The sequence below is a fragment of the Abramis brama genome (assembly GCF_963993115.1).
Source record: "Abramis brama genome assembly, chromosome: 5".
Taxonomy (NCBI): domain Eukaryota; kingdom Metazoa; phylum Chordata; class Actinopteri; order Cypriniformes; family Leuciscidae; genus Abramis; species Abramis brama.
In genome coordinates, this window is record NC_139967.1 from 22,517,357 (window position 1) to 22,544,285 (window position 26,929).

The 26,929-nt window shown below is 36.7% G+C and overlaps 2 protein-coding genes across 4 annotated transcripts in view; both read right to left on the reverse strand.

The window, feature by feature from the left end:
* Positions 1-5,094, reverse strand: part of LOC311083112 (F-BAR domain only protein 2) — a 50,134-nt gene extending 45,040 nt beyond the window's left edge. For both annotated transcript variants that reach the window (XM_084114398.1, XM_084114397.1), the window contains exon 1: positions 4,406-5,094. In XM_084114398.1, coding sequence (XP_083970524.1) covers positions 4,406-4,705 — 300 coding nt within the window. In that variant the 5' untranslated portion in view covers positions 4,706-5,094. The remainder of the gene's footprint in view (positions 1-4,405) is intronic.
* The window catches only part of tnpo1 (transportin 1), a 35,563-nt gene continuing 13,702 nt past the window's right edge, over positions 5,069-26,929 (reverse strand). The window contains exons 5-24 of one of the 2 annotated variants that reach the window (XM_084114399.1): positions 23,568-23,701; positions 21,665-21,746; positions 21,400-21,522; positions 20,839-20,957; positions 20,654-20,714; positions 19,967-20,138; positions 19,726-19,878; positions 18,681-18,906; positions 15,753-15,924; positions 15,457-15,543; positions 14,440-14,547; positions 14,133-14,291; positions 13,167-13,254; positions 12,945-13,043; positions 12,761-12,856; positions 10,383-10,458; positions 9,075-9,174; positions 8,912-8,986; positions 8,682-8,808; positions 5,069-7,717 (exon numbers count right to left, since the gene is read on the reverse strand). In XM_084114399.1, the coding sequence (XP_083970525.1) occupies positions 8,701-8,808; positions 8,912-8,986; positions 9,075-9,174; positions 10,383-10,458; positions 12,761-12,856; positions 12,945-13,043; positions 13,167-13,254; positions 14,133-14,291; positions 14,440-14,547; positions 15,457-15,543; positions 15,753-15,924; positions 18,681-18,906; positions 19,726-19,878; positions 19,967-20,138; positions 20,654-20,714; positions 20,839-20,957; positions 21,400-21,522; positions 21,665-21,746; positions 23,568-23,701 (2,238 nt within the window). In that variant the 3' untranslated portion in view covers positions 5,069-7,717; positions 8,682-8,700. The remainder of the gene's footprint in view (positions 7,718-8,681; positions 8,809-8,911; positions 8,987-9,074; positions 9,175-10,382; positions 10,459-12,760; positions 12,857-12,944; positions 13,044-13,166; positions 13,255-14,132; positions 14,292-14,439; positions 14,548-15,456; positions 15,544-15,752; positions 15,925-18,680; positions 18,907-19,725; positions 19,879-19,966; positions 20,139-20,653; positions 20,715-20,838; positions 20,958-21,399; positions 21,523-21,664; positions 21,747-23,567; positions 23,702-26,929) is intronic. The other variant, XR_014606209.1, reaches the window with a different exon arrangement.

A 26,929-nucleotide genomic window follows, 5' to 3' on the forward strand; every position in this document is an offset into this window, starting at 1 on the left:
AGGTCAAAAGCTCACTAGACAAATCCCACGGTGCTCTTCAGCATGAGAGGAAATCTGTGGTTACATGTATTTATCTGTAGGAAACGAGACTAAGAGGTTTCCTTCACACACCTCTTTGTTGTGGGTGGTTTAGGGTAAGTTGTCACAACTGTGGGCGGCAGACGCTGGAGGGCAAAGAAGATTCATTTCAAAAGATGATTATGTCATGGCAGATAAATATCAAGACTATTTTGAAAGTCTTCCCCTTCACTGCATTAATGTTTTGAGCTTGACAGCTTCAGTGAAGGAGTGTGTCTCTCTGTGTGTGGGGTATATGTGTGTATGTCTGTGCCCTGCATTACAAGCACACAGCTGATCATAGGCGTCCCTGTTTCACTGAGGCCTCGACACAAAGGCCTGATTGAGAAGACTCCACAGATCTGCAATCCCTCATCTCTCTTCATCTCCCCCCATCTCCCAATTTGACAGTCACGGCTTCCAACTGCACACTTTCTCACCCTACTCGGCTCAACACTTGTGGCAGTCAGATGCTGTTTAATGGTTAAACCATGATCATATACGGCACATGACAACAGATGATTCTTCTGGCATGCTCACATACTGCATTAGGCTCTATCCATTCTGTCACTTAGGTAATGAATTAACTTTAATCAGAACAAAAACCCTCAATAAATTTTATTGTACAATGGGGATATAGTGATTAGATTCTTGATGTCTGTGGAATGTAAGAGATGATAAAGATAGGATGTGCATGATCACACACACCTTCATTCTACTGAAAGTGATAATGAACTCAAACATTTCTTCTGTGGCATGCTAAAGAAAATATTCAACTTTTATTAATAGAAAAAGATGCAATGAAAGTGAAAATAGACTAAGGCTGTCAGTCATAAAAACGGAAAGTCGACCCAAAAATGAAAATTCCGTCCTTTCACTCACCCTCATGTTGTTTCAAAAGCTGTATGACTAACTTAGATGTTAGGCAGATTGTTAAAGCTACAGTTCAACCAAAAATGTACATTGTGTCATTTACTCACTCTTATGTCATTCCAAACCTTCTGCAGAACACAAAAGTAGATATTTTAAAGAATATTGGCAACCAAACCATTTAGGTGAAAATTTGCATCCACTGTATGGCCAAAAACATTATACAAAATAAGTTATTTTAAGTTCCACAGCAGAAAGAAAGCCACATAGGTTTGGAATGACATGAGAGTGGGTAAAATATGACAACATGTTCATTTTTGGTTGTACTATTACTTTAACCCTCTGCCTAACACATCTCATTCTGCGTTGTATTTAACTCATACATGTTTGGGTTGAGTGAATTATGACATAATTTGTATCTAATTTGTCCCTTTAAAGGCAGGGTAGGTAGGAATGGTCTAAAAAACTTCTTTTTCAAATTTGTTTAAACTTTATGTACATATCAATACATAATTAAAATGTAAGTACTCTGAAAAAGAAAGTATAAAAATCGAGTGTCTGTAGACCTCTCAGGACTGTTTTAAAGACAGTTCATTATTTCCATTCACTCCACCCCCTCCCTTCTGGGCTCCTTCCAAAGCCACGCCCCCAAAACACATGAACGCGCGACTCCAACCGCTGAGCTGAAGACGCATTATTTACCTGAGACAAGCAGAGAGGAAGGAGCACAGTGCATGTAGTGACATCATGTCAGAATCACATGTAATAAAAAAATCTAACGCTAATTGCTTATGAAAATAAACAAATAAGATGTATTTTAGTACTCACTATCAAGCTAGCATATTGATATTGGTAAATTTAAAATATATATTTTTTGATTCGCTAACGAGCTAGTTATATAAGCTAAAAACAGGTTGCATTGATACACTTTTTTACATTACCATCAGTTATATTGTGATGAAGATGAATTTCGTGTAAGATTCATAACATATATGGTGTTCTGCATGTAGGGGTGGGAGATATTGACAAAAATGAATATCTCGATATTTTTTTCCAATATCTAGATATCGATATTCAGGCGATATTTTTGCCATCCTTCAAAGAAATGTGAGCAAACTGGCAAAGAAGGTCCAGTTGGTCTTTTGACTTGCTGCATTTGACCTGTATTATTCTAGGCTATAGAAAAAAACAATAAAGGAGCTAACTAAACAGAATCTGTGGCAGCCCCTACTTTTTCCACTTACAAAAAAAAAAAAAAAAAAAAAACTTAACTAGGCACTTCTTGCAACAGTGATTATTAAATCAAACAACAATATTGTTGATGATCAATCAACATTTTCAAAACGGTATAAATCCATTCATTTTTCCCCCAAAACGCTATAAATCCTTTTTTTTTTCTTTTTTTTTTTCTAAATTTATGGTTTGTCTTTTTAAAAAAGTTTTTGTCTTTTATTTTTCGTGTTTGCATTTATGAGGAAAAAACAATATTACTTGACAGTTCTCCATTATGGACGCGAGCGCTCTGAAAGCTGCACTAAGACTTTCAAACTTTAACAGAGACCTCAAAACAGAAAGCACAAAGCCTTTCTTTAAAACGAATTTCGTTTTGTATTAATTGTATCTTAATTTTAATATTATTTTTTTTCATTAATTCATTAATATTTTCATTCCTGGATTAAATACATAAAGTAAATATAGGCTATCAATCACAACATAAGGTGCTTGAACTGGAGATTATATCATCGTGAACCGAACCGTAGCCTCGCCTCACAGGCCTAAAAAATGTGGAATATATTTACAGAAATCTGGTTCTAAACAAAACCATCCAAAACAAAATAAAACTATGTAGCCTAAATGTGCATTTCTCCGGTGCATGCGTTCACTAGCCTACTGCGAAGATCGCGAGTCAAATATCGTCAACTTCATCTTTGCAGCCGACACAGAAATTAATAAACAATTAAAATGTCTTATTGCAATATTTTACACATTCATAATCATTACTTTTGCTGGTTCTTTGAGGCAGCTTTTTAGGTTTATGGCGTTTTGGAAAAGAGCTCTTCACGTACAAACACCGTTTCACCAAGGCACAGCAGCCCTTCAGCACATAAGAACAAAAAGAGAAAAAGCACGGACTTACTAATTACGAAACTTTGATGTGGTTGAACAGCTGAAACAGTCACAAATTCCTCTGCAACGCAAACATTCTCAGTACGAGTTATGAAGGAAGAGAACAGCATTACAGTTTTCAGCGCGTCCTCCTTTGATTGCTGTGTTGTGACTGGAAAAGTGCGTGCAGGAGCACATGCGCAAAATGTAGGTTTGTAAAATAAAAATAATTTTAGGGCGAAGCAGAGGAGGTCGTGCAAGAGGCCGTGGCGTGCAACTAGGGTCCGAGGAAGTAGAGGCTGAGGACGGGGTGGTCGCTGGAAAGCTACGCCGATATTGACACGCGTTTTATTTCTTTGTTTATCCAAAGACTTTTTGTTCATTACCTTTTCTTGTACTGTCTTCTTTTTTTGCCTTGTTTGCCTTCACTAACTGCATGCCGGTAATGTGAATTTTGATTGCTCTTTCTCTGCCATTGTTTTGCTATTCCTAGGTTCCCTGCCTCTCGAATTCCTCAAATCAAACGTGCGCGCGCAAGTGGGCAGATCCCGTGGCAAAAGGGTGGTTGCCATGGTTGCGAGAGAGAGTGACAGTCGCCTAAGCCAATCCTTTGATTCGTCCCGAATCGAAATAATGAGCTGTGTTTAATACAGATTAAACGGTCTAGAGTCACTTGATTTTTGTACTCTTTTTTTCAGAGTACTTACATTTTAATTATGTATTGATATATATAGAAAGTTTTAACAAATGTGGATCTTTTATTTTTATATAGTCCTACCTACCCTGCCTTTAAGAAGCAAATAAGTCTGATAAGGAGGCATATTTTGATGAGGTAAAACTTGATAGTAAAGCGATAAACACGAATAGAGACGGGGGCTAATCATTACACGTTTCACATATGCATGAATTACATAACTCTACACAAAACTTTATTAACCATTCTGGCCTCCGGTCTAACTTCATTACGGAAGAACTAGAGCAGGACAGCATTGTGATTGACAGCCGTAACATTCAATGGTGTTGCAGAACAGGATCATTATCATTCCAAGATGTTGCCGACAGCCAATCAGATTAAACGGAGGTGGAACTTAGTGGGCTGTCTGTCAGATGGATGTAATGAGGCCCAATCCCCGGTCTAGCTGGACGGGATTCTCCGAGAAAAGTGAGGGGGCAACAGGCCAGTATGCTCTCGTGCTTGCCTCGAACATGGTTTACCGGTATTATCCCAACAATGGCCGGTGTGAAACAAAACACGAAGAACAACCCCAGAAATCAAGCATATCATACCAATGTAAAGAATGACAGACGAATAGAGCTGAAGAGTTGTCTTTAACCCGCAAAGCCAAATAAGAGCACAACATAAACAACCTACCCAGAAATTTTCCAGGAAATAGGGCGTAATCATCTTGCTGTCCTTCTTCACAGCGGCGCTTTTCTTAATTTGAATTGCCTCAGCTGGCTCAGTTAATCCACCAACCTCCCCCCGATGTTGTTGTGTCTGGTCTTTTTTCTTCTTTTTTTCCTGCTCTTCTGCTGGGTTTTCCTCCCTGAACTGAACACGACTCCACCTCCTCACTTGCGTTTCACCCCTCCACTTGTTCAGTATTTCATTGAGATAATTGTTATGAAGAAACAGCGACGCTGGTGGCAGTTTCAAGAATTGCATTCCCATGATGCAATAGTGTAATTTTTGTTAAACGTCCCACTGCAAAACTCAAAATTCTGAGTGTATACACTCTTTTACAGGTATAATAATAATCATATGGGATTATACTACGAATTGTGGTAATATTATATTAGAGATGTCACTGAAAGGTCACAGTGCAATGAGTTACTGGTGTATCAATCAAATGCCCTTAATTTAGGATATTTATAAATGAATAGTGTAGCAGGTATATCTCTTGGTATTACAGATAATCCCCCCAAAAAAGGGCAGAACATACACAAAAAGGTATTTGAATCAGCATTTCCAAACCAGTCAATATAACTTTATATTTAATACCTTTGAAATTCATTGGAAAAATAACATACTCAGTGATTTTTGAAAAGAGTTTATTCTTATCAATGTACAGATCCAAGCAGTGGAACAAACTCACGTCCATAACAATGTCATACAAATATCATTACAAAATTTTTACAGTACAATATATATTCTTTGCATGATCCAAAATATTTGGTGGCCCCTAAAAATGATTACTTTCTATATTTTAATCTTTCTGCAAAATCAGATTATAAAATAAAAGTCAAAAATCACTATAAATAAAATTGCTCTCGGACCAGAAAGAGGGAGCGTTTGAGCAAAGGTTTCCTTCATTATTACATTTTCTTAATTTCCACACATATAACTATACAGCAGTTGGTGCAGTCTAGGGTGGGGACACAACATTTAGATTTTTACATTTTTGTACTTTTTGTACACAAAAAGAAAACAAGAGAGAGAAAAAAAATGTAAAACAATTAGATTCATTACTGTGCAATCTCCAAGTCTCATGGCCGTATTTATACCCCCCCCCCCCCCCAGAAAACTCAACTAACTTCAAGGCGTTACAGTATATACTGCATTTATATTTCATAAATAACAAGTGTTCAGATACATAAGGGCCAGTTACTTCAAATTTATCCCCACATGAAGCTATACGAGTGTCTACTAACTGATATTTTATCTCCTCTATTAAAAAAAAAAAGTTTACATTCCTTTACGAGAAGACAGAGTGACAGAATATGCCAGTTAGAAAGGATAATCACCAGCAGCAGAATGGATTAGAGTGAATTGCTCTATTATTATGAAACATGGGAGACTGAACAGCAGAGAAAGGCATACATTAAAAAATAAAATAAAAGTAAACATACCTCCTGAGGTCTCTACAACATAAAATATTCAAGTAGAAAATTACAACACATAGCAGCAATCATAAGTGTAAGACGACACACTTAACATTCATAATATCTGCCTACATCTTGTTTCTTTGTTTGCTCTTTTCATATTTTTTTTTGTCAGAAGAATCTCCGACCTCTCTAATCGGTTACAAATGTAAAACAGCTGGAATGTGACAGACAAACTGAAGAAAATAAAAACACTTTGCATAAATACACCAGCACAACACAGACTCAGAAACACCTGACAGTATCCCATGGTGTTCAGATCTAAAATTATAAAACATTTCTCTGCGTACATCATCCTTAAAAGTCTGACCTCTCAGCTGGTTCAGTTTGAATCCAGATCTTAACTTGTACCTGAAAGAACCATTTCACGGGCCTCCAGATGAGTATGAACATCAGTCTTGTCTGTCTGATACTAAAGTGGCAGCAACTTTTAAGCACAAAGTTCTTAATACCGAAATCCTCACACTCTGGGATACATTCAGACATTTTAAGGCTTGCTACTATTCACATGAGGGACACAAACACTGCCTCCACAAGCACTGTACTGTCCAGGATTACACACAACACAACGTGGGACGTTTTTTAAACTTCATGCACGAGGTAACGGAACTAAATAAAAGTCACAAAAGCAATACGTGGATGGAAAACACGTCACCTGTTGCGTATGTGTGGAAAAAACACATTATTAAACCTAGTTTGTGGGGGAGGGCTAGGAAAAACAGATTGCTCATTGGGCCACCAACATGCACAAATCAAACAACTAAACATCCAGATTAACCTGATCAGTCAAAACAGATATTACAAGCATCTTCAAAATCATGCTCTGAGCAAACTAAGCAAAAAGAAATTGCGGATGTCTCAAATGAACAAAATGTGTGTTTAGGGTTCACTAGTTTGGATCTGTGTCGAGCCACACTGGAAAGTGAGACTGGGACATTAAAGCCTCGTACAGAGCAAGAAATCAGATGTTTGAACTGTTCAAACATCTTCACTGTGTTAATATGGAGTCTTCTCTCTTGCTTTGCGCATGCCAACGTAATTTACCAAGAAAAAGTTTGAAAATAATAAAGTTATGCAGTCATTCCTATTTTATTCGCATCACTGCCAGTTTAATAATGTTTAAAGATGAAAACCTTTTCACTATCAATGATATGAGAGGACTTACATTTCTAGTTACGTTGTTACCTTTCCGACGAAGCGTCTGAAATATGGTACGTTTTTAGAATGTTTACTGTCTACTGCTGTGCATAGCTGGCCCACAAAATACGGTCTGCACACTTTCATGCAGTCGAGCTATACCCTACATCACCCCATGCAAAGGAACTTATGCTTAGCGTCCAGTTGAGATTTACATCACACCCACCCCTCTAAATGATACAGTCCAGAAAATAAACAAAACCTGTTTTTTAAGCTTTCAGAGCTCGTCTCCAGGCACTTTCCTATGTCAGGAGTGCAACAATACAGAGTTTACACATATCTTCATGTCATTGTTTTTTTTTTTTTCACCCCTGGATGTCCCGTTACATTAAGTGCCCTGGTGAATGAACGCTAACAATGTATTTTGTTTTCACCCTCATGGTTGATTGTTATGACATGATGAAAAAGCTTTCCTCCCTATTTAGGTTTGGCTTGGCGAGGTGTCGTCGACTAGTGCCTTAGCTAACACTTCCCTCCCACCCCATCTACAGGGGTCCAGTGGGCCGTGTGACTCCCTCCCCTGCTAGACCACCCTTCCCCCCAGGTAAAGGGCAACATATGCCCTGGGTATCAGAGGTTCCCATCCTCTCGCATAGTGAATAAGCTGAAGAACAAGAGAGAAAGAGATCAAATTAGATTAATGTTACACGTACAGTATCATTATTAAATGGATATCAGCAACACTTTAAAATAACGAGCATTTAAGGTTGTTTGGCAATGGTAAATTTGGACTTAAATTTGAGCTACCTTATTGAAAGTAGGGCTGTGAAATGATTAATCGCATCCCAAATAAAATATTTAAAAAGTACTGTGTATAATTATTTTGTATATATAAATACACACACATGCATGTATACATTTATACATACGTATACATAAACTATAGATAAACTATATATACATGCAAATATTTCTTAAATATATACATGCATGTGTGTGTATTTATATATACAAAATGATTATACACGGTACACACATGTATTATGTAAACACAAAGTTTTATTCTGGATGCGATTAATCGTTTCACAGCCCTAATTTGAAAGATTAATAAAGTTTCACAAAATATTTAATAATGGACATGCATGGGATAGAGTGTGCAGAATATAATAATTAACATAATAAATAATTAGTAATAATTAAACTGACTTTAAATTCTGCAAAAAATCTGCACAATATATACTCTACCGTTAAAATTTTTTGGGGTCAGTAAGATTTCTTTTTTTAAAGAAATTAATATTTTTATTCAGCAAGGATGCATTAAATTGATCAAAAGTCACAGTAAAGACACACAATATTACAAAATTATTTCTACATTGATAATAATAAGAAATCAGCAAATCAGCATATTAGAATGATTTCTGAAGGATATATAGGATATATCTGAAGGATATATATTTAACTGTGCATGCAGGCCTATTTAAACGACATTTGCTTTTATATAGTAAACATTTAAAAACAACTGCGATGAAGAACGCTTGCTAAATTTGAGTGCTGTACAGCCTTATAAAGAAGCTTTGACACACTCCTCTAATAGAGAGTCTAGCTTAGGAAATCTCATGGAAAATTACCTCTTCAATCAGGTAACATCTACACCCCATAGAAGGCTGCAAGTCTCTCTTTGAGTGGAAGGGGAAACTGGTCAGAAAAGCGTCTCCAATTCTCGTCTCCAACCTGGTTCTTAAACCCATGCAAGATCTAACAGGGAACACGCACTTAAGTATGAAGCATGCGTCCACAATCACCTTGAAGGTTTTTCCCAACTCACAGACTCATATGAAATATTTACACAGCGCTCTACCTTATAGAACATTTCTCGAAGATCATCTTTTGGGTTCATCCAGGATGCTACAGCATCACAGAAAAATATAAAGTCCTGAAGAGGGATGGTAAAGAAAACAAAGAGGATCATTTTCGATTGTCAGAGCACTCAGAGAGACATCACTGAGAATATCGTGTCGTACCTGCACCACACCACCAGGGTTGACTGTGATCATGGTGCAGATTCCTCTGAACGCAGAGTCTTTTTCTTCATTGTCTCTTATATTGCGAAGAGAGGTGCACCTAGTGAAGGGAAGAACCAGTTTTCAAATAACAAGCCTGTGCGGTTAGTTTGCTTGTGGACTAACACATAATCAACACAATATCATGACTATCACCTCAGAGCACCTTGGGACGAGCAAACGTTTTAAATCACAGAGATTGGTCAATCGAGAAACCAACATTTTTATCTTCTTTGTAATGAAAACATTCTCTTGTTGAAACCGAAATGTAGCTTTCGGGTTTACCTGAAGAGTTCAGCTTGTTGCAATATTTCCTGACAATCCCACAATATTTTTACAGAAAATTAAAATCTTATTTTTTCTAGCATCAATATCATTGGTTCTTAATCATATACATCTACCTTCTTTAGAAATTATGTTATTGTTTATAAAGAACTTCAGCTGCTTTTGTGGTAAAACAACCTACTTCTTTATAAGAACAAGTACAACGCTTACAACAAATACAATGTCTATATAGCACCATGTATTCTGTCAGCTGCTAGTTTATAGAGTTAAACTAGTGCACATTTTGGGGCAGGCATTCTGGGATAGAATCATGCAGCTAAAAGACTCCACATCTAATGGGGAGGAAAAATACTTTTTAAAGAAGCTTTTCCATTTATCTTCTTTTTATCCATTTATAACTAGCGCTTTTGTTTCCTGAAACCAGCAAGCATTTGATATTACCCCATGCACTCAATTAGTAGTTAGATAGCGACAATAAAAGACGAAAACAGAAGTGAAAACTGAAATAAATCAATTGAGAATACATGAAGGTGCTCCTGAGGCAAATTAAACAACAAGACCTAGAGGGACAGGGTTAGTCACATGGTTGGCAATGATTTAGACTGAATCATACAGAACAGAGAGAAAGGTAGAGCGAAAGTGAGGGATGCCTTCTCTCAAATGTCTTGAATAAGCCTCCTACTGTGTCTTCTTGCATGGCAAGAAGATATAAATATTATCCTAGCGAAATTGTATGCTTTGTATATACAACTCTGGATGTTTCTGTACCAGCGCAAGGCATGAAGAAAAGCAGGAGCCTTTTCAAGAACACTGGGAACAAGGTTTGGAGAGAAACTGAGCGCGAGCGAGAGAGAGAGAGAGAGAGAGAGAGAGAGAGAGAGCGAGAGAGAGAGAGAGAGAGAGAGAGAGAGAGACATAGGGAGAAAAGCCAGAAGATAGACATAAAGAGGAAATGAATGAAATAAAAGATTGAATAATACACACCAGGGTCTTATAAACTGCTGTAGCATGGGTGCCACCTCTTGAGGACAAACGTAACCAAGACGACCAATTGTTATTGCTAAGGTAACGCAATCACGGTTATACAGCACCAAACGCCAACCAAGACATGAGCGAATGAGGGGGGAGGAGAAAACAAAAAGAAACAAACAAACAAACAAACAAACAGACAACTCAGAAACAGAACTCAACAGAATCTGTGTATGAGAATAAACACAAGATTTCACTAGTGCTCTTCACAGCCCCAGACTACAGGGTCAAATGTAAAAATATGACACTAAAAAACATAGATCTCGTTTAAGGGAGGAGTCTTAGAAAACACAGCTTCTTTACAGCTCAGAGAAACTTTCAGTGTCCGCCAAACTTATGTAACGTCTCTACATCACCATCATGATTGCATGTTCTTTCCCCCCCCCCAAATCCCTGTTTTAGAGATGAAGACTACAGAAAACAATCTTGTTTTGTAAGATTTTCTCCCTTAAACTCACAAAAATTTCTTCAGTAGAACAGAAAAGTCTTGTCTTTCTTTCTGTCTCTTTTGTTTCTTTAAGTAATGCATATTACGCCAAGCGAACTACATGGAGAGGACTAGATTCCACCAGGATCTTAAGAGGCACAGAGGAGGGAGACCTAAGTTTAAGAGACACAAAACTATGCAACATTCTCATTAAAGACAGGCATTTATGAACAGTCCAATGAGACATGCAGAAAGCAGATGATTGGCTCATTAGAGAACGCAGTTCAGTGCAGGATGGGCTGATTCACCATTATCATATTAATTAGTAGATAAACTCAATATCATAACATTAATGATATCAAACCTGCACCATAAAGAAGAGATCGACTACTGTTCAAATGTTTGGGGTTGGGAAGATCTTTTCAATGTTTTTTTCAAAGTCTCTTACGCTTACCAAGGATGCCTTTATTTGATCGAAAATACAGTAAAAAAAAAACAAAACAATAATATTGTGAAATATTACATTTTTATTTTTATAAATAAAATGTATAAATACAAATATTATTTTTATACATTTCAAAATGTATTTTATTCTTGTGATGGCAAAGCTGAAATTTTTCAGAAGCCATTGCTCCAGTCCTCAGGGTCACATGATCCTTCAGAAATCATTATTTATTATTATTATCAATGCTGAAAACGGTTGTGCAGTTTAGAATTTTTGCAGATTTGTTTTTTCAGGATTCTTTGTATAGAACGTTCAGAAGAACAGAATTTATTTTAAATAGATTTTTTTTTGTAATAACGTAAAAGTCCTTGCTGTCACTTTTGATCAATTTAATGCATCCTTGCTGAATAAAAGTATTCATTTATTTATCTTACTGACCCCAAACTTTTGAACAGTAGTGGGTTAATAGACTCACTTGAAACTGACTCATAAAAATGGTCAGTGGGGATTTGCCTATGCCACATGCTTACTTTTCATTTTTTTTAAAGGTCTTAGTCTTTGTGACATTAATAATCAAGACATCAGCAATCCTGCATCAAACATTAGCCGTCCTTGACTAAACAACATTCAACATCTATTGGCAGATATGCATTCACATTGAAAAAGAAAAGTAACTAAAACAACAGAAATAAATCGACAAACAGGAACACATCTACAAGTACCCTTGTTTCTTTGGGAGTATGTTAGGAGCATTACACTTCACCCTCATTTAAAAAAAGGCATCAATGTCGGCGGCCATTACGGCTCAGACTAGAGCTTGAATTTGAGCAGTCCAATTAGAGTGGAGTGTAACTGGGATATATTTTGTGAGGTACAGGTGCTATACATTCATCTAAACACTACAAAACAGATTTAGTTTGAGTTTAGACGTTTTCTTTGAATTAAAAGGGTAAAAAAGACTATTTAAAGTTCAATTTTTCAAGTAAAAAAACATTCAAATCAAAGACAGCAGGTCTTAATATTCCTTTCATGGCTGTTTTACATTTATCGTGGTTTGTAATATCTCACTGACTGATGCTTGTGACTTAATTACAGTGATATTAACTTGCTAACATGGAATTCATTCAATTTATTAATCCACTTCAGTAAATACCATGGCTGGACTGTTACAAGGTCTGTTATGTTCATTTCTGAAGACAGGATATGCTGAGGGAACTAACTTTGTATATAGAATAAATGAGCATTAAAATTGCTCTTATTCTTATTCATTACACAGTTAGTTAGTTAATATTCACATCAAGTTATCTTAAAACCTTTATCAAACCTTGTAAGGTCCACTTCCTGGAGTTTGTATGGAGATTAATAAGCACTGCGGAACGGGGACTGGGAGAGTTTGGGAAAGAAAGAGGGCGGAAACCTCTTGTGAGGGGTCAGCCTGGTCTAGCACCCCTCATATGGTACCTGTATTCTCCAGCAGAGTCTTGGGTGTGTTGGGTCTGTTTATGATCTCCACAAGCTGCTGTAAAACCATCGGGACATAAGGCTGCATCTCAGAACCTGAGCAGAGAGACAAATAGCATGTTAACCTTGAAGGTATAATGAAATCAGTGAAATCAATAACTGAAGATGATGATGAAACTCTCACCCATTTGAATAGATATCTCTCCAATGGCCCATGTTGCATTATTGCAGACTGAGATCAATTCTGGGTTCAGGTTTGTGCCTAAGATAGGCATGAAGTTAGCTAGAAAGGAGAGATTAACACAAACAAACAATAAAAAAAAAAATTAAAATAAAGTAAGTTCCTGAAGGTAAACCGAGATGGATGAAATTGAGAAAGTGTCAGGGAATATGTGCAACCACATACCAATGCAAGGTTTGACATGTTGGAAACAGGCTTTGGTCAAATCTCCCAACAGGGCAAAAGAACTCTGTCGAACCTCTGGCATTTTATCCTTTGAAAATACAAAAATCAAAAGACTTAATTTTTACAAGGCTAAAACAGTTCTTGCAAGCCTTTTTTTTAAACTCAATTTAAACAGGTGGACTGGGGTCTGGTTCGCAATTGGTATGAAAAGTGAGCCGTCCTAATTTCATAAAGTTAGCATGGTTGAACTCACTGTGGCACAAACACACCATGGTTCAAGTTTTGGGTCAGCAAGATTTTTGTTTTTGAAAGAAATGAATACGTTACGTCACACTAAACTGATCGAAAGTGACAGTAAAGACATTTATAATATTACCACAGATTTCTATTTAAAATAAATGCTCTAAATTCATCAAATAATATATATTTTTTTTAAATCATGGTTTCCACTAAAATATTAACTGTAAAATATAAAAATGTTTTCGACATTGATAATAATAATAAATGTTATTTGAGCACTAAATCATCATATTAGAATCATTTCTGAAGGATCATGTGACACTGAAGAAAAAAATTGGCATTAAAGAAATAAATCGCATTTTAAAATAGAAATAAATTGAATTATATTACACAGTATTACTGCAGCCTTGGTGAGCATAAGAGACTTCTTTCAAAAACATGAAAAAAATCTTACAGACCCCAACTTTTGAACATTAGCGTAAATGAACAGAGACCGTCTCGGGTTACAAATATAACCATGGTTCACTGAGAAGGGGAACAAGACACTGGGAAAGCTGTGCGAGTTCCCGGTAGAAAGGGAACTGATGAGAGAGGAATTGAACTTGGGTTTGGACAAAGCAACCAAATGAAGTGTGAAACAACCAAATGGTATTGTTGAAGTTCTGTTAGTGTTAGTTATATTAGGCTAAACACATACCACAAAGCCTTGTTATGCTATATAGTTACCTGCATGCACTGGTACATGAGAGTGAGAATGTTGCTACGTGCAACAAGCTGTTCAATGTTCCCGCCGAGACCCTCTGCTAATCCGCTGAGCAGATCCAGAGCCACAATCATGAAATCTTTATCAGGAGCTTCATAAAACTCAGGCTGCGTCTGGTGAAGCTGTGTGACAGATAGAGAGAGATCATGTGATATCCACTATGTTTTTAAATTATGCCCGTTTCTCATTTTGCAACACTTTTCACTCTCCAGTATTTTCTTTAAGCTAACAGAAATTTACGGAATGCTTGATGTATGAGTGGTCTCTCACCACGGCATGGGCGAGTGTTTTCTGGACCAGGTTGACACAGCGTTGGTAGACAGGCTCACAGTATGGCAGGAAGCCACTCTGAAGGGCAGTGGCCACAGACGAGAGACACTAAAAGAGAAACAAACATAGAATGATAAGAATCTTGTTCTGAATCACAACCATCAAGGACATACACTGACATGCAAAATTCTAAACAATAAAAATATTGAATTCTGCTGAATTAATCTTTTTTTTCTCTGCATGTTTTAGAAAGGATGCATTAAATTGACCAAAAGTGACAGTAAAACATTTATAATGTTACAAAAGATTTTTATTTCAAAATGTTTAAAAATGTTAATTTTTAACTATCCATTCATCAAGGAAACTTAGGATTATCAGAATGATTTCTGAAGGATCATGTGACAGTGAAGAAATGATGCTGAAAAGTCAGCTTTGCCACCACAGGAATAAATCACATTTGATAATACTAGAAATAGACACTTTTTTTTAATGTAATAATATTTCACAATATTACTGTATTTTTTATCAAATAAATGCAGACTTGCTGAGCATAAGAGACTTTAAAGGTTGTATCAGCGATTTCAGGCCCAAACATAAATGATCACATTCATCTAATCTTTCCTAACGATCTGCTAGCTGCCCGCCCCATAAGCATGCTGTCAAAAAAACGCGTCTCTGTAGGCAGCCTAGGCTCTGAAATCTGCACACAAAAACAGTTGGTTTCACCACCACTCAAAACCAAAATAAATCACCACCCCTGTCGGTGATTGGTTGGAACACTTTATTTTGGTTTTGAGTGGTGGTGAAACCAACTGTTTTTGTGTGCAGATTTCAGATTTCGTTTTTTTGACGGCATGCTTATGGGGCGGGCAGCTAGCGGATCGTTAGGAAAGATTAGATGAATGTGATCATTTATGTTTGGGCCTGAAATCGCTGATACAACCTTTAAAAAAACAAATCTTACCAACCCCAAACCTCTGAACGGTAGTTTACATAAATGAAATGTTAGATCACTACCTCCAGTAAGGGAAAGAGGTCTTTATCTTCATCTTTTAGCTGGTTCCATTTTTGTATCAATGGAGGCATCAGCATCTGAATATATTCCTGCAAACAGAGCACAGTGCATGTGAACAACAACACGAAAAGTTACTGGCAGACAAAGCAAGAGAAATGTTGATTATAATTATATTAAATACTTCAATTACAAATAGTTTATTTTAATTCAAATGTTCTACCTCTACTGTATATGTTTGAAAAAATAAAGATATGTGCCTGTTACAAAAGAGTTTGTGTTTATTTGATCGTGCAATTACTGGTTTGTTAAGATGGTGGCCCACAGAGTCAGCCAGAGTCCCAATGGCATCATAGAGAATGAGTAGGTTCTTGTGCTGGTATTTACTGAAAGCAAAGACCAACGTGTCCAAAATATAAGCAAGGTATGGCACCAGCTCAGTGCAAGCCTCCTCTTCAAGAGTAGCAAAGGCACTGTGGGAGGAAAAGTAAGAGTCAGAGATTAAAAGAGGATGAAGAGATCTCAGGTGTAGAGCTTAGATTCTCTGCCCGAACCCGAGCCCGAACTTGACCCGACCCGCGGGCCGATATTTCCCACCACTACCCTCGGGGCGGGCTCTTGATCAAGCATTTGTGTTACAAAATGCTACACGTCACGTGTCATGCGCAGCGTCTCCTCCATTCGCACGCACCACACCGGGCCCGGGATAATAGGCTTTAAAAATATTTATTTTGTTTAAAAAATATTCTAAAACCTTGTTTTATTATATTAGAGTAGTAGGCCTACTCCTCCTAGGCCATTCAAAGTTCATTCTTGTTCATTTTCTGTATTCATCATTGTTCACGTTTTTTTTTTACGTTTCTTCATTCAGATCCATTTGCGATCCATTCCATTCTGAATAAACAAGCAACGCAGTTTACATGCTTCGTCCTTGTTGCATTATTCATTAAGATAATAATTAATAAATGCACACACAATTATCCGTGAACTTGATAAATGTTGCAGATATGTTTTACTATGCAAAACAAATGCCTTTCAACTTGTGTGCAACATAAGTATACATTATCTGTACAAATAGAGAGTCTGTAGGCCTACTATACATGTTGTAGCCATTAAATAAGCGCATTTAGTATCATATTTGTTAAAATATTATAAATGTTATTTTTTCCCATCTATGTTGATTGTGAAAAGTGAACAGCACGAGTAAGATAGGATGCGCAATATATCGGGAGACATGGAGTCAGACATGATTTTGACCATTTCATTAAGTTTTGTTTTGTAGAAAACCTTTATTTAAAGTGAATATAAATATAAATATAAATAAAAATATTAATATAATCATGACATGGAAGTGCCGGCGGACAGCGGTCACTTGCATTGCACGTGAACTGGAGCGCATCTCATCATATTAATAAAAATCAATGCACGCGTGTCACCGGATTTACGAATGCACATCTTGCTTGTTGCACGCACACGTCGAAATAACGAGATATTAATGTAATAACATTATTAATAATAATAAATCTTTAAGAATATTTGATTGAATGCTGAATGTTGTGCTTCAATTTAATAAAATACTTTAATTGTGATAATTAAAATAATTGAATATTAAATATTAAGTGACCAATGTTTGCTCATTTATTAATAGTATTTATATATATTTAGTACCCCCTCAGCACCTGCGTTAAAAAATTATCTGGCATCACCCCTGGTTATAACGGCCCACGTATTAAAAAATGGTCGGGTTTAAATCAGGCTCGGGCTCATAATTACAGTTAATGTGTCGGGCCGGACTGGGATCGGGTTGGGTCGGGCTTCATTTTTTGGGCCTGATCTAAGCTGTACTCAGGTGATCTTTAAAGGGCCCCTATTATGGATTTTTGAAAATGACCTTTCATGTAGTGTGTGACATAGCTCTAAGTGAATGAAAATATCCTGCAAAATTTTAAATCTGAAAGTGCACCTTATATAAAGTTATTGTCTTTCAAAATTAAGAGTCGACTCTTCAAGCGAGTGAGACGTTTTGTTGTGACGTCGAGACGAAACATTAGTGTACTGCGCGCACAGACACCAGGGGAAACTTGAACCTCAAACCAGCAGCTGATTACTGTGGATGCTGGTCTGGATAGCATCATGTCGAGAAGACGCTGTGCTCTGCAATGTGAAGGTAAAGCCAGATTTTTTCACTGCCCAAGGACGAGCATGTGAAGAATCAGTGGTTAAAATTAATCTTTACCACGATATCACAGCAGTATAATCCTAAACTTTTGCTGTGTTCCCTTTATTTCACTGACGACTGCTTCTCAAATCTCGGAGTTCAATGTTCAATGTTCAAAATACTTAGTTTTGAGTTTTATATTGTGTAGGTCTCCTGGTAACTGGTTAACTCACATTATTTCTGTCTTACTGAAATACTTCTGCTGATCAGTTGTGGGCCACTATCACCTAAAACTGTGTCTATTAATGCAGATCGTCTGTCGTTCTCACAACTTTGAGTAAAGATTAAGCATGGAGCAAGATTTGTTTGTTTGACAATGACTTTATGTTACAGTCATTCACGCTAGAGCTCGGCTAATGTATGCACTGTTATTAATACAGTTTCCACGTGTTCACCGCAATAAATTAGAAAAATACTCGGTAAATAAATAAGTATAAGTAAAAGAATCGGTTTGTTGATGGACATGCACTTGTTAATGCTGATGGTGAGGAATTACAGTTGCAACATCCCATAATGTACCTCAAACTGAGTAGTGTATCACTGAAACATCCTGCTAAAGTTGTCCTTGCGATGGAGGTTCGGGTTGAATGAATAGTTCTTCCGATGTTTCATCATCGGACTCGTTCTCGCATTGATATGGTAAAATCAACGTCATTGTTCGTTACTGTGTTTAGTTCACGGTGTAGGAAGCCTCAGGACAAGCAGATCTGACGTTCATATGGCAATTGGCATGTAGACCAATCACAACAGACTGAGTCTGGTCTGGCCAATCAGAGCAGAGTAGCTCGCGGAAAGGAGGGATTTAGAGAGATTGATTCATCTGACGAGTCGTTTGAGAATCATTGAAAATGTGGTGATGTGGAAATGTATATTATGAGAAAATTAAACAGTTTTTTGACCTTTGATGCATGTAAACCTGTTGTAGGAGACTCCAAAACAACATTAGGAAACTTTAAATAGCATAATAGGGGCACTTTAAACAAGACATACAATATTGTGACACATGCTCACCTGCAGGCGGCCTCTTGGACGCGTTTGTTACTGTCAAGTATCCGTTTGAGCAGTTCAGTCATGAGCGGTTTGAGGTAGGTATCGGGGGGCTGGCTAACAACCCAGTGTGCATAGCGGCTCAGAGTCCAGCAAGTGATGGATCGAACCAGCGCCTTCTTATCAGAGAGACACTGTACCAGATGTGGAATCAACTCTGGCAAGTAGGCGATCATCCCCTGCATACAGCCTAAAGAAAAGAAAGAAAATACTTGTCAAAAAAGAGAGATGGAGGTCACACTTTATTAAAATATTAATTCTAATTAACTACATGTACTTGGTGTGCAATTCTTTTTTTGAAGTTGCTAGTAATTACACATTTTTTCATTAGTACAGTAATTAACTAAAGTGACGCGTAATTTGTGTAACACAAACACATTAAAATAAAGGATTAGCCAGTTAAGATATAAAGTTGTATTTATTTGTCAAACAAAAAGTATACATATATATTATAGTCCAAAAGTTGGGGCCAATAAGATTTATTTCAAGAAATAAATACTTTTTTCTGCAAGGAACCTCAAAAATTGCTCAAAAGTGACAGTAAAGATATCTTTACAAAGATTTTGGGAAAAAAATCAAATTATCTTTCCATTAATCAAAGAATCCGGGAAAAATACGGTTCCCATAAAAGAATTGGGCAACACAGCCGTTTTCAACATTCATAAGAAATGTTTATTGAGCAGAATGATTTCAGAAAGATCATGTGACACTGAAGACTGGAATAATGATGCCATCACAGGAATAAATAACATTTATTTTAAAATATATTAAAATAGAAAATAGTTATTTTGAATTGTAATAATATTTCATAATATTACTGTTTTTACTGTATTTATGATAAAAATAAATAAATGCAACCTTGGTGAACATAAGAGATTTCTTTCAAAAACATTTACAACTTTTTTGGTAGTGTAGGCAAGTCTTTTCAAGACTTCAGTTTCTCTTTTTAAATGCTAATCCTTTGCTTTGTGTGAATCATATTATGCGTTTGTGTGTAATTTTTGAATACCTTCAGCAATGGCTCCCAGTACAAGTATGCCCGACTCTTTAATAAGCCACTCTGGATGGAACAGTAGTTCTTTCAGTAGAGGAAGAATATGCAACAGCAAATCATCTCTGAAAACATTCGCCAAGACATCCAGTGCAGCTGCAGAACATTTCCCTACACACATCAGAAAAAACAATAAAGACACAAGCAAATGTTGAGTACTTGGCTGAGTCTGTCATTTCTAAACTTCACCGTTTCTTACTCAAGTTCCAGTCTGAAATAGTTTCATCGTCATCCAAATCATCTTCATCATCCTCCTCGTCCTCAATGGAGTCTCCTCCCTCGTGTTGTTGGGCAACGGTGCGTGAGCGATGGAACCTTGGGCGAATGTCCTGCTCATTGTCTGGGACTGCGTCATCCTCCTCAACATCACCCTGAAAATCATTTACTTATTAAGAGATTAAGTTTTCTAGTTGTTTTTTTGACAAACTTTTTGTCTGACACAGTGTTGTGTCCACATTATACAAGACTGAGAGGGCATGTGTAGGAATGCACAACATTGCTTTTTTCTGATTTTTTTTTTTTTTTTTTACTCTGATCGTTCATTTCATTTATTAAGCTAACCAGATGCTTTAGAACTCAGGTGTCTTAACATGAAAGACAGAGATATGGAAAATAAAGTGCTACTAATTTGTATATGACAGCCAAATGTAAATCAAAGGACAATGTGGGGTTATTTTAATGTGGTTCAGCATCGTAACCAAATCACATGTTGGTTGTGCGCATGAACTCAATGACAAATCACAGGTGTTTTATTTAGTCTATTTGCCCCAGTCTGATCCACAGATGTGTGTTTTATGTTTCACTTCTGTTTGGGGCGGCATATAAAAATGTCACAATCAGCTGATACTCAAAAAGAAGCTTTAAAACCAGAGAGAGAGAAACTGACCTTCAACAGGATTATGTCAATTTCAGAGTATTTCATTCCATTCACAAGAACTGGTGTCAATCTGTCACAAAACATGGAAAAACATGACTGATCCTGATAAAGATGATGTTTTTTTAATCAAAAAGACACGTGTGTGTGTGTGTGTGTGTGTGTGTGTGTGTGTGTGTGTGTGTGTGTGTGCTCACTTGTGCAGGTGTCCACACAGAACCTCCTTACACACAGGTTGCTCAGCAAGAGTGAGCCAAAACTCACAAGCCTCCAAAGCAACATTTTCATCTTGATCCTGTGTCCTCTGCAACATGTACTGAGAAATAGAAACAAAAACATTGAGCCTTTCGTGAAACACGAGCACAGAGCATAATTGTGTGTTAAAAAAAAAATCTCCAAAATAATTTTTACAAAAAAAAAAAAAACTATCCCACTGAATGCAATGTAAGAATAGTTTTACGTACAAACTACACAGAAATTCATTTTGCTCACGTTTCATAAGTAAGGCTCATCGATTCCATTTTTAACAAACTAGTCCACAAAAGTCTAGCTAAAGAAAGTCCACAAGAGGCTGCTGTTGCTTCATTTTGCCTCTCTGGGATTTGCTGGGCAAATTTATCATTAAAATTTACAACCATTATTGATGATCATCTAAGACCGTAGCTAATTCCTGCAGAAGTCAAAGTTCTCTTTCAGCACTCATGTAATAGAGTTATATATAAGGTTTTTATTAGGAGCTACAGGAGGTGTGATCTAACCTCGATGATGTTGTGCATTTGAGGAAGGAGACGGTCTAGTCGGACTTCCAAAAGCATGACTAAAGCTCTGCACACGTTCTTCCTCACTTCTGGCTCCTCATCACCTGCCAGTGCAAACAGGTTCTGAGGTACAAAGACACATGCATAAATATAAAAAACAATCACAATAGGATAATTGTGATAATAATATTCTATAATATGGAATAGCTAGGTTAAGCACATGACAGAATTCTAAATTTTGACATGTCAGGTTTGGAGGTGGTACCTCAATGAAAGGATCTATGTGCAGCATTAGGGCCTGTGTTCTGCTGATGATGAACTGGTTGACACAGGCAATGGCGTGAGACCTACAACAGACAACAAGCAGAGTACATATATCAAACAAGTCTGAACAATTGCTCAGCAAATTGTAATGTATATATATATATACATACGTGTAGATATATCACAAACATTTCAGGGCCAGTATGTATGTGGTTGACACTCCAACACAGTAAGTGGCGGTACTGCACCATGACGCTGGTTGTCAGCCGTCATAAAACGTAAAAAGACGACGCAGTGAGTGCTTCTCAACTGGAAGGCTGCGTCCTAGTAAGGCTGCATATCTAGGCTGCCAAGTCTTCAGGCTCCTTAAAAAGCTGTCTCAATTTGATTGATCAAAGGAAGGCAGTCTTTGTTTCGCGTCCTTCATTCTGCTTATTTTCAAGGACGCATCATCTGTATCTTTCATCATCTTTCCGTCCTTCAGTCACCCACAATCCTTTGCACACATTCCAATTCACATTTCATAATTCAAAAGAGAATTAGCAAAAAATGAATCGGAACTGAGCTCGTCCAATTTCATTATGCAATGCAAGACAAAAACATGATTTCGGAGATGAAGGCTTTATTTTTTGTAAATCAATCACATTATGCTATGTCTAATGAAAACCACTGGGAGACCACAGGCGATTGTCATTCTCTGTATTGCATTAATAGAAAGTCTGTTTATATAAAGAATTTCCACAACTAATTTGTTACATTTATGACGTAGCCATGCGCACTTACTAGACCATCTCATCATTTTAGTGCTTAATGCTGAGAAGGACTCTAGTCTAGGGCTGAGAGATGTGGCCAAAAAAATTACCACAATATTTTTTTCCATATCAGTAATTATCACGATAAAATGTCATATTTGTATTTCTTTCATGTTTAAAGGCTGATTTTTGCTCCTGAGTGAAAGTTGTAGAAACCAGACCAGGTTTTATCATCAGAACATGGCAAACACTCACCAAACAGGTGAACATTTCACAAATTAAAATGACATGTTTTGTCTCTTAGAAATGCACAGTAACTACATTATATCGTGGCTTTATGTTTCTTCTCTATGTCAGCTCTGTTTCATCTGGTTTAAATCACGAGGCCTTTGATTTGTGGTTTGTATGAGAGAACTTTGCACCGAACTCGAGCACTTCTCACAGGATCTCAGAGCGCGTTTAGTGGTCGCATTATTGAGACGGTCAATGAGTAATTGCGTTCGCTCTGAGCTCACGCTGCGGTGTGTTTTGAGCCGAACTGTTAAAATTTCCGTAAGGCGCGCGGTTCAAACAAGCAGCTCTGTTTCGTTTGGCTTTTGCCATTTAATGTTTCTCATACGCAACAGGAATGGCAGCACTTATCAATGCGACGGTCTGCAACATGCATGCGCAGCATTATTTGCTTAGTGCACAAACATTATATCGCACACTTATTCAACTTTTGTTATAATTTCATCTAGGAAAATGATATCACGATATATCGCCCAGCCCTACTGTAGTCTACAAGCCTCAGAAGGACTGGACTAGGAAGGACACAGCCTCACTAGGATGCACACTTCCAATTGAGAAGCGTCCAATGTTTAGCTAATATGCACAAAATCATGTTGGAGGAGATGACAGACAAAAGCAAGACACAATGTGGGAGTTTTTTTGGATTGCGAAAAAAGACGGGGCGGCGTTAGACACTCCTGTTGGAGGAGATGACAGAAAAAAGCAAGACAGAGTGTGGGAGTTTTTTAATTGCGTAAAATTATTTTTTTTCTTTAGATTTTTCTTTTTTCTATAGATATCACAATAATATTGTTATTATGTTATTGTGTTAATGTGGTTTCATACAGCTGTGCTCCATCAGGGAACACATGTTTGTCTTACCTGATCTTGGGGCTATTGTGCTTGAAAAACTGCAGGAACTTCGGGATCATCACATTGAGTGGGCGGTCCAGCATGTCACTGTCCAGGATCTCAGCAGAGTCCTCACAGATCTTTTGCAGAGCTCCAAAAGCCCCCTGAAGGACAAACACAACAGGAATGGTACAGGGACAAATCAGATATTTCCCCTTTACACTGAACAACCTCAAATTTTTTATCTAAAATGCTTCCATTACAATCAATCAAACTGCCCAAACCAGCAATGAATGGCAGACGGTGACACAGAGGCCTTCAGCTAACAGACACTCCATTTCTATTTTTGGCATGATGTGCAGCCAGTGCTGCTGAAAATAAAATAAAATACTTTTGCTGTTGCCTCAAGCTCACTGCTGGCTCATGGACTGTCTACACTGAAGGTGACATGCAAAGCATACAGCCAAAATCATTCTTTTAAGGGAGAGTTTATAGTAGAACCTGGGAAATACTGTAGTGGCAGAGAGACAGAGTGGGCGTAATCATTTTTAACCATATTTAAGCAACTGGACAGTAAAGCATAAAAAAAAGTAATCAACTCTGACACCAATGCACAAGGATACAACTCAACATATAATCACCCATACAGAAAGGAAATATAGGGTAATAACTCTCAGGGTAATAACTGAAATCTTCATAGGAGTAACGTGGGTCTTGGACAGTGATCTGTTCAGTAGGCACTACGGACCTGGCTATGACCCTGGACAAATTTATAGATTTGTTTAAAAGCAAATTGACATTTTCATGGCCTGTACACAGTATATGTGAGTGAGAGAAAATAATAAATATTAATAATAATATAATATAAAAAAATAATAATTATAGTACTTATTGTATTGACAATTATTGTCAATATATTAACTGTTGTACATAGGCCCGTGCATGGATTAAGCTAGCCCTGCTTGTAGCGCAACAAATATTGATAGATTTACAGCTGGTGAGGCTGTTGACTTTTGAGGTCATGGAAGCTTGTTTCTGTCATTTTAAAAAAAAAAGTAAAAAAAAAAAAAAAAAAGTAGTGGTTGACCGATATTGTTTTTTTGATGGCCGATGCCGATATCTTAGAGAGCAGGGTGGCACGATATTTATATATACACTTTATATTTATTTTAATCAATATTTAATAAATTATAAAACAAATCCTTAAAATAAACATGCTTATACTTTAGATGGCAACTTCTTGAATCTGCAATCCTATTACAGTATTTTTCACAAATAAAGTAATTGTTTAAAAATGTATGAATATGTGAATAAAAAGGAAGTAAACACTGTAACAGGGCACTCAGTAATCTGGTAATTTTGTGCGCACTGGTAATCATATTTTTTCAAATAAAGACAAGGTAACGCTAATTTTACATACAGCACACATTGAAAACGATAAGAATATGACACAGTGGGCAACTGGATATTTTAAAATTAAGGATTTAAAGTTTTTCGATTGTGTCTCCTCCTGTGAAGCTGATCTTCTGTTCGCATTCACTCACTTCGCACGGACCGACCGTCACTCACAGTAACACGTTTATCCAGGCTACAAATGCACACTTCACAAGTTATCACAGCTGGATTCGATTAAATCTGCAAGGTTTGTAAAATTAAATGTTTATTAGATATTCAGAGATATTCTGATTAATATATATATATATAATATTCATATTGTTTGCCTTTTCTGTAACAAATAATATAAAAGCAACACTTTACTTTTTCACATACCATTTACTTTCTTTGTTTACCAGTTCTGTCTAACAAAGTATTAGATATGACTGACAGAGTTCGTAAACTAATAATGACGTAGAGTGAACGAATGTGAGTGAGCGCTGTGTGATCCATGGTGTGATCATGCGCTGCCGTTCTCTTCTCAGGCGCTGTGTTCTCAGCGCCGCCCGTCAAAATAAAAGTCTGGAGCACCGTCAAAATAAAAGTCCCACTTCCAACACATCGGCCAATCAGAAAAACTTATCTTTTATAACATACAACTTATCTTATATTTTAAAAATGCAATATATATATATATATATATATATATATATATATATATATATATATTGCATATATATATATATAGGTCGACCACTATAAAAAAAGGTAATTGAGACTTTTTTCTCAGAATTGTGTGATATGAAGTCGCAATTTCATATTATAAAATCAGAATTGTGAGATAAAAATTGCAGCAGATAAAAAGTTATCTTTTACTTTTTTTTTTTATTCCGTGGCAGATAAAAGCTTTTATAGCTACTGTTTTAATCCATAGACATTTCAGTCATGCAATGCTCTGAAGTAACTCGATATATCCTAATAAGGTCTGTAATAAAGGTCATTCAATAGTAATAATTATTATTATCATCATAATCATTATTATTGTTGTTATTTTTGATATTACTAATATTGATATTAATAATATCATTAGCATAATTATTAGCAACATTTTATAAGTGTTTTTATTTATGAAAAGGTGTTTATACACATTATTTATATATGCTATTACTAGTTGGATAGCTGTACATTTTGCAGCTATAATACATCTCCAAGACAGCCTGATAAAAAAAAAAAAAAGCTTGATGTTGGCTTTTGCTAAAAAAATTAATAAGTAATGGCATTCAAAGAAAACATTACTGATTTGTTTACAATTGTCAACCTGTATTTCTAACCCATTTTTCAAGTCACTCCAGAAATTTAAACAAATCCACATTTAGTGAATGAATAAAATAAAATATACTTTAATATATATTTTGACATCCAGCTAACTTTGCTAAATGATTAACTGAATTAAACCAGCTAAATTCAGTCTTGAACAAATTTCAAAACCTCAGAGAAAAGGATCTGATAGAGAACAATGCCAAAGCCAGACCCACCCAAAACATCAAGCTTCCTCCTGATCTCACAGACGTTCCACCTGTAAGGAATCTAATCAGGTCACGAGCACAAACGGCGCCGTGGCAACGAGCTGTCTGGCTCGGCTGTCGCTATGGCAACCGTCTCCACTGTCAGCTTGCACTTTTTCAGAGATGGCACATTTTGAGCTGAGAAGAACACAATCCTCTAGTCTCTCAAGGTCAAAACCAAAGACTGGATTTTCAGAATACTGTAATTTAAAGGTAATTACTGTATGTAAAATCCAAATAAGCTTAACAAATATTTATTAGAAAGGGTTTAAACAATGTTTTTCAATGAATCATACACAATTATTGTACATGCGCCTGTGCAACAGTCCTTAAGACTAACACTATACAGGGCAGGCGGAAGACAATTAAAGTCACAGTTCCAATAACTTAGGCAACCCTCTACAATGCGAGTAAATCACTCACATATGCGACCAAAAAAGCTAGGTGATTAAA